The following is an 8196-nucleotide window of genomic DNA, read 5'->3' on the forward strand; positions in this document are numbered from 1 at the left end:
AGATCCTGGATCGAAGACAGAGGACTCCTAGTAAGACTGGAATTTTATGGATTCTTACTATCTATCAAAAACTGTATAATGCAATTTATTTTTTATTTTTTTTTAGAGAAAGAAGATTCTTTTTATTTTAAAAAATACTGCATGTAATTACACTTTTTCCCCTTGTAAAAGACTTAAAAGTATCCAGAGTGTTGCACTAATACAAGAAAAGCCACTTTTCCTTTAACAAATTACACAGTGTCCTTCACTTATTACCATTATAGCTAATTAATAAAATAAACTTACTTTGGGGGGGGGGAGAGGAAATAAATACACTATAGTTGAATGAGGTTCAAGAATCAAGCTCAATTTGTTTCCGAGACTTGGAAGAACTTCTTTTGTATTGTTCCAGTTCCTGATCCTTCTGAATTCTCATTTCATCAACTTCACTTTCAGCATACTGAGGGTCTCTTGCAGGGTCCTTGATATCTTTTAGTGTGTTGATACTCTTTGGTGGAAAGACCCTTTCATACACTTTCTTCCACAACTCCATTGGTGAATGGGCATGAAGTTTTCCAATATCATTATCAGGAACAGGAGGAGATCCTATTTGACTTAAAGAATCCAATCCTGCTGTGATAAACAGTGGTTTATTCTGATCCACACATATTGATTTGCTTTTGTCAATGCCAAATGCTAACTGGTTGATAACTCCACGTATTTTTAGTAATAGAGCTTCTGATTTACTGGTAAACATTAACGATGCTCCATAATAATGTGCAACAAATCGAAGGGTCTTGCATATAACCTTCCTCTTCTCAGAGTCAAAATCCTGAAAAATATCGTATTTACTTCCAATTATGACCAGAGGTTTTAGAAATGGGTCGATTAATTCATGATCTGGATGGTCCTTCTGCATATTACTCCATATCTTCTGTCTCATTTCAGAAGCTGCTTTAGAATTGGTCTTGCCCAGTTTCATTATCATTTTATCCACATGGCTTTTTGTGGCTTGCAACAGATTTTCCATGGTGGGCCAAAGGTCATTAGGTTTCGAAAGATCCAAAACAAGAACAAGAGAAAATGTCCGTGAGGTATCACTTGTGATGGGGATGCTGATTAAGTCCAATAAAGACGTTCCTCCACCTAGTTCCCAGAAGTGAGCAATATCTTTTGGTATATTATGCCCTTTTGCTCTTCTTCCATATGTATATTCCAAAGCTAATGTTGGTTTTGGTGGCTCATCCCTGTCAAGACACCTTAGAATAATAGTAGTCATTCCCCCATTTTTACTGCCAATGAAGAAAACAGATTTTTCTCCAATTTCAAGCCCATCACCTTCACCTCCACTACTTCCATGTTTTTCCACTTCGGCTTTTGCAATTTCCCAGAGAGTTTCACTGGGCATCATTGCTCGACCGCACCAGTGTCATGGGCTCAGCGTTTGAGGCCACCTTGAAACCAAGATGCCAGCGAGGTCTGAGACCAGCCTGATGGTGCGGACCGTATAATGTAATTTATATGAACTATTTGTTTCTTGCAACAGCCCTGGAGTAGTTGTTCTTTTATGAACCACTTTTTTTTTTTTTAAAGATAGATTTTTTAAATTAATTAATTAATTAATTTGACAGGCAGAGATCACAAGTAGGCAGAGAGGCAGGTAGAGAGAGAGGCAGAGAGAGAGGAAGGGAAGCAAGCTCCCGGCCAAGCAGAGAGCATGATGCAGGGCTCGACCCCAGGATCATGACCCTGGGATCATGACCTGAGCCAAAGGCGGAGGCTTAACCCACTGAGTCACCCAGGCGCCCCTTTTATGAACCATCTTTTGCAAAGGAAGAAACTGAAATAATTAGAGGTTTGAGTAGACTACCTTGGGAGTGGGGGAAGTCAAGATAGGAACCCAGGCAGTGTACTGTGAGCACATGCTCTTAACCACTGGAAGGGTTCCTAGAGAGAGAGGGGACTTAGAGATATGGCTTCTCCCCATTCCAGTGGAGTTTGGAGCACACTACAATGAGATGGGAGGGTAGAAATGTCCCAATAATACATAAACCTGCCAGAAACCCAACTTTTATATCAGTGAGTCTCAGCAGGTGTAAAGACAATAGGACCATCTGTGTGGGTACAGATTCCTAAGGCGTCAGGAGAGATGGCCTTGAACATTCTTCATTCTGAAACTAGATGGCATCAAGGTCAGTCTGACATTCAGTGATTGGAGTTGCCTGGGTGGTAGGAATCTCACTGTTTCAAAACATACCTAAATGCTGGTCACACCCTTAAACATTTCAGACAGCCTTGGTGACTAGATTTTAACTGCTGTATTTCATCATTTTGCATTGCCCAGCTATATAACAGAGGTTTACAGGTTTTAACTACTTTAGGAGACAATCTGGTGACCACAGAAAGAAAATTTCTTTTCAATATGTTATTTGCTTGAGAGAGTTCTAGCCCTCAAGAGGATTATGGTAGGTGCTCATAGACAATAAAATAAATTGAAATAGAGACACCCAATACTGTTAGGTTCTACTCGGTTATTATTGGACAGCTTTTGTAGTAAAGCACTGAATTTGGAATCACACGTTGAATTCTGTCACAATGGTTACTAACTGCAAAATAAATGCAGTATATTTCTTACAGTTTGAGACTTTTTGAAGAACATTTATTACATTTTCTCAGATAATTTATAACTGGATTCTTTGTTTAAATTTAGAGGTACCCCCTGAACAAGATATCTGAAAACACAATGAACATATTATCTGAAAATGCAATTAATATCCCTTTACAAAGAATTTATCTTATATTTGCTAGCTTTTCTGATACACTGATACATATAGTGTAAGTGCTCAGTAAATTGTAACTATTATGCTTTCCATATTCAACTTTTAAAAAACTGGTTTGTGATTTATTTGCTAAGCTGTTGTATGCTATACTAATAGAATACCTTTGTTCTCCAAGTCACTTGATGAATGTGAATCATAGAGGGCACTGAGGGATATGGCTGACTTTATAGGCTTTAAAAATTTTTTTTTTTTTTAGTTTTATAGGCTTTTATCCCAAGAAATAACTGTTATCAAAATCGGAGCATCTCTTTATTTCCTTGGTCAGTAGAATGAATAAGATATGAGACAGGAGGATCCTTGCTGTTAATTTTATCAGACCTAAGGATCTTTTGACTTTTTAATAAATGTATTAGTATACCTGTGGGAGTGTTTGAAATAGTTTGGTAGAGTTTGAGATTTACATAGCAGACAAAGAGAAGAAAGTTGTGTAGATGAGTGTGGCTATTTTATGTATGCATGCATGTACTTACTACATTTACTCAGCATTCTATCCTATCTGCCTTCTGCAGGTAGCATAGTCCCCTTTCCTTTGAGAACATCTCCCTGTATTCCACATGATCCTGATGGGGATAGAAAAGCCATACACTCTAGTAGTAAGAATACAAGACTCACACATCTAGGTTTTTATACTTACTGTGTGACCTTGCACAAGTTACTTAACTTCTCTGTGCATCAGTAGCTTCATCTTAAAATATGGTTAAATTGTATAAGGGCTTTGTAAATTAGGACTTGTATGGTCTCGGTCTTCTTACAAGCAGACCTTAAATAAGGAATTGGATGCAGGTGGTTTGTTTTGTGAAGTGATCTGAAAGGAGTAGATCTAGGAAGAATATAATGGTGAAAAAGTGAAAGCGAATTCAGAGTTAGGTTATTTACCTGATCACTGCTGTGGGCATGGAGGCTCAGCCCTGCTCCAAGTCCTTTGTGCAGACTATCCCATTGAAATGTCACAAGACTGAGGAGGAGACTATTTCTTTTAGACCACCTTTCCCATCTTGGCCAACATTGGTGCTGTGGGTGTTAACTGTTACAGACTTACAAGTTTGCACACGTGTATCAGAATAGTTCCACAGGAGTCTATTCCAGCTCCGACACAGGAGCCCAGGGCAGAAATTGTGTTTGCTGTTGATACTTAGGCAAGCTACTATCAGATTATACCTGGTGGCTAGCATCAATCAGGTGAGGTAAAAATAAGAACTAGGAGCTATGACAGGGGAGATATTGATACAGGATTAAATGAAAGAATGTGTACAAAATGTCTAGACCATTTTCTGGCTCATACTAAACACTCAGTACATGGTGACTAACAGACTTGTATGCTTTTCTAGGCAGAAGTAAATAAAAATTCTATAGAAAATCATGTCTGTATATTTCTTTCCCCCATTTTTTGTGTAGAAAGCTTATTTCTATTTATTTTTTAAATTTTCTTTTATTTAAATTCAATTAGCCAACATATAGTACATCATTAGTTTCAGATGTAGTGTTAATAATTCATCAGTGGCATATAACACCCAGTGCTCCTCACATTATGTGCCTTCCCTTATGCCCATCACCCGATTATCCCATCTCCCCACCCCACCACCCCCACAACCCTGTTTGTTTCCCATAGTTAAGAGTCTCTCATGGTTGGTCTCCCTCTGATTTCTTCCCATTCAGTTTTCTCTCCCTTCCTGTATGTTCCTCTGCACTGTTTCTTATATTCCACATTTGAGCAAAACCATATGGTAATTGTCTTTCTCTTATTGACTTATATCACTTAGCATAATCCCCTCCAGTTCCATCCATGTCAATGTAAATGTAAGTATTCATCCTTTCTGGTGGCTGAATAATATTCCATTATATATACATATACTCCATCTTCTTAATCCGTTCATCTGTCGATGGACAGCTTGGCTCTTTCCCCAGTTTGGCTATTGAGCACATTGTTGCTATAAATATTGGGGTGCAGGTGCACTTTCAGATCAATACATTTGTATTTGGGGGTTAAATACCTGTATTTCCTTCTCTTACAACATGCATACATTGTATCTTAGGGCAATATGGTCAGAACTTCATTGTAACATGTGCCAGGAACAGTCGTGACTGTTTTTAACCACCATCTCTTCCCAGAAACAGGAAGAATTAATTGTAAGTTGACCAGTCTCCAGAGAGTCCCCAGACTTGCAAGCATCTGGGGGATGGGAAGGTTAACCGATTCCTGCAGGCCCAAAGATGCCTGAATGTTGTAAGTGCCTAAAAAGGGTATCTTCACATCCTCAATGCTTGTGTGCACAAATACCAAGTTGAGCTAAGTGAGAATATCTCTGAGTATGATCTGTTTCTCAAAAAAGTTTTAGATCTATTTCACCCCACAGATGAGGCAAGCAATTTGGGCTGACATTTGGACCTACTTATTTTCTTAATTCCCAATTGCTTCACTGGGAACATTGAACTTTTCCTAATCATTGTAGATAATGAATTAGCAAGCTTAGCTGTAGATCATTCATAACTTTTTTCTTAATCCATAATTGAGAAAGTGCTTCCTTTTGTCTTTTTTTCCTTTGATGCTTCTTCATAATACTTAAATTTTTATTTCTTATGCTACAATATTTAGAAGCACACTGGTAGAGTGTTCAGCAAGATATGTATCTGTAAGTGAAGACCTTTCTCAAATCTGTCTTTCTTAGAAAAGATAGGGAAATTGGATATACTATCTGGGGAGGTAAGTAAGCATAATAAAAATAATATTTTTATTAAAAAGTAGAAAGGGTTGCTGGGAAGAAATGTAAAAATGCAAATGATCACCAGCCTTTTTTCTCACAAAAAATGTTCATGTGGTCCACTGTCATTTTAAATATTTTAAATTTATTTTTAAATTTTTCAGTTATTTATACATTCTTTTGGAATATCTGTTTGGTATGTGTTACACATGCTTCACAATATTATCAAAATCCAAACTATCAGTATATTTTTCGACAGATCCTTTTTGGTTAATTAAATAAAACATTTTGACTCTTTTATGCATGACCTTAAAAATCAGCACACTGGCTCAGTTTTTAAAAATTTCAAATGTAATGAGATTGGTCCCCAGAAGAAGTGTTGGGGGTCAGGGAAAGTGATGGGTAAGGAAAAATAAAGCTTGCCAAGCCATTTTATAAAAGAAGTTAGTGAGGGAGAGTTAGCTAGAAGGAGTACTCAGACTTGATTAAAATCACTTAAAGCGTCTGTCAAGCCTGTTCAGGTGAGCATGTTTGTGGTTCTGTGTGCTATTTCACAGAAAATGCTAAAGAGATCAAGTATGTTCCCTATAAATGGATTTACCTGGGCTCCTCACAACACATTTAACTACATCAGTGACAATGAATGGTCACAAATCTAAGCATAAGTTTAAGACTTAGGAAGTTTGGATCTGGTGTTAAGAGTGTCTTACTATAAATAAGGACTGGCTGCCCTTGAACATTTTTAGAGCATGTGTGAATCTGGTGTTAAAACTAGCAAAATTCATTGCCCATTTTTCCTTTGCTAGTGGAAAAATTTACAGTATCTCTCTTGGGTCTCTTGAGCTATGTGGGGATACACAAATCTCCTTTTTAGTGAGAGCCATACACTGACTTTATTAGTCTTATGGGAACCGGAATCAGCTACATTGACTGGGAGATTTGCTCATTTTAGGAAATTACATGGACTTTTGTATGTAGGATACTGTATATTATCTTAATTGTGACTCTTTTAACATAGTTATAACTTAATGTATAGCTTTTCTTTGCAGTTTTTATCACTTTAACTCTGTTGCTTGAAGTTGAAGATGATAGCAATTAGGACAAGATGACTGACCTTCCCTAGGGTCAGCCTGGAGAACTTGTGCCAACCAGGGAAATATTTGGATTCTATTAGGACAATGGTGATCAGATTATTGAAGGTAGTAATGATAATAACAAATAGAAAGTTAGGGAAATGATTTGTTGCCTGATTTCTCATTTTATAGAAAGTGGTATTTCCCAATGGCTTTTATACACTAACATAGTCAACTTATAATTATCCATATTCATTGCCTGAATGCTGTAGGCAAGAAATTGGAAAAGAAAGTAACTAGAGACATTGCCCTAAAGATGCTTATAGCTTGAGAAGGGCAAGAGACAGTTTAAAAACAACTATATACCCCAAGGAAATGCATACATATGCTCATATATTAATTAAATATAGATGTTTATGTATTAGTTAAAATATCCACAGCAACACTATCATGAAGAACCTGGAAATTACCCAGATGTCCATCAACAGTAAAGTGAATTACTAAGCTGTCTCCTAGTTGCATGATATAATGTAATACAGCCATGGGAATAAGTTGCAACTGCATGTAGCAACATGGGTGAATGTCATAAACATAATGTTGAGTGGAGGAAGCCAGATACAAAAGAGTTTATACTACATCATTCTATTTATGAAAAGCATAGACAGACATGTATCTGTGCCATTAGAAGTCAGGAGAGTTGCCATTGAGGGGCATAGTGACTTGGGAAGAGGACCAGAAGGGACCTTCTGGGATAAATGCTATGTGTTTAGTTTATGAAAACTCATACACTGTACATGTATGATGTGTGGGTTGTTTTTTTTTTTTTTTTGCGTATTCTTCAACTGAGTTTTAAAATGAGCAGTATATTTTAAGTAGAAGATGAGACCTTTGTGGAAGAAGTCTTCTATAAGAGTCAGGGCTATATCTGTCCAGTGTCATTTCCTTAGTTTTCTTGATAAGTCAGGAAGGCTTGGAGGTCTGGAGATAAAACATTCCCCAAAGAAGGAAAAATACAAGCAAAAGCAAAGAGGTAGAACAGTATGAGGCAACAGATTAAATGAACTTTCAAGTTCTTGAACAAAGTTGGAAAAGTATAAAGGGGAAAGTACGAAGTTAGGTTTGGGCCAGAGAGTGAAAAAATTAAAAATATTATAAACAAGCTTGTCTTTTTTTCTTTAGGTTTTATGAGTCTTTGGAAATTTTTGAGCTGTAGAATGGCCTAATTAAGCTTTTGAAGTCTGCAAATTGAGCTTTAGAGGGTGGAGGGACTGAAAAGGGGAAGATCTGACCACTCCTGTGGTGTTAAAAGGGAACTTCCCACAGACTTGCAGTGGCCGACTGGCAGCAGTGGGATGGTGACTGCCACATAACTGGTGCTCGGTATTTACTCAGTGAACACCAACATTAGCAATAAATGAAAGAATAGTATTTTGCATTAGACTGTGTCAGTTGGCATTCTTGAAGAATGAGTTTGCTTTTTTGGTGGTTTATCTTTCCAAAGCAGAATTTGTTTTTTGTTAAGTAATGCCACTTGAAATTGGATCTGGAGCATGTGATAAACTCTCCCACAATCTCAGGTGATACTCAGATCACTGAATCTTAACT

The 8196-nt window shown here is 37.2% G+C and overlaps 1 protein-coding gene across 2 annotated transcripts; it reads right to left on the reverse strand.

Annotated features, from left to right (window-relative positions):
- Positions 1-211: 211 nt before the first annotated feature.
- On the reverse strand, positions 212-1395 carry LOC101672057 (cytoplasmic dynein 2 light intermediate chain 1-like). Of its 2 annotated transcripts, XM_013052605.2 has the most exons (2): positions 881-1395; positions 212-811 (listed from the first exon to the last, which is right to left on the reverse strand). In XM_013052605.2, the coding sequence occupies exons 1-2, from the start codon at positions 1388-1390 to the stop codon at positions 332-334; spliced, it is 990 nt and encodes a 329-aa protein (XP_012908059.2). In that variant the 5' UTR covers positions 1391-1395; the 3' UTR covers positions 212-331. The 2 variants fall into 2 exon arrangements, with proteins under 2 accessions (XP_012908059.2, XP_012908057.2); XM_013052603.2 differs by having other exon boundaries at positions 212-1395.
- Between the last annotated feature and the right edge of the window lie 6801 nt (positions 1396-8196).

The sequence above is a fragment of the Mustela putorius genome, unplaced genomic scaffold, assembly GCF_011764305.1.
Source record: "Mustela putorius furo isolate JIRA1106 unplaced genomic scaffold, ASM1176430v1.1 tig00003850_pilon_pilon_pilon, whole genome shotgun sequence".
Lineage (NCBI taxonomy): Eukaryota > Metazoa > Chordata > Mammalia > Carnivora > Mustelidae > Mustela > Mustela putorius.

Coding starts and splice junctions, on each gene's coding strand:
- LOC101672057 (XM_013052603.2), bottom strand. CDS start 1,390: ATGATGCCCAGTGAAACTCTCTGGGAAATTGCAAAAGCCGAAGTGGAA.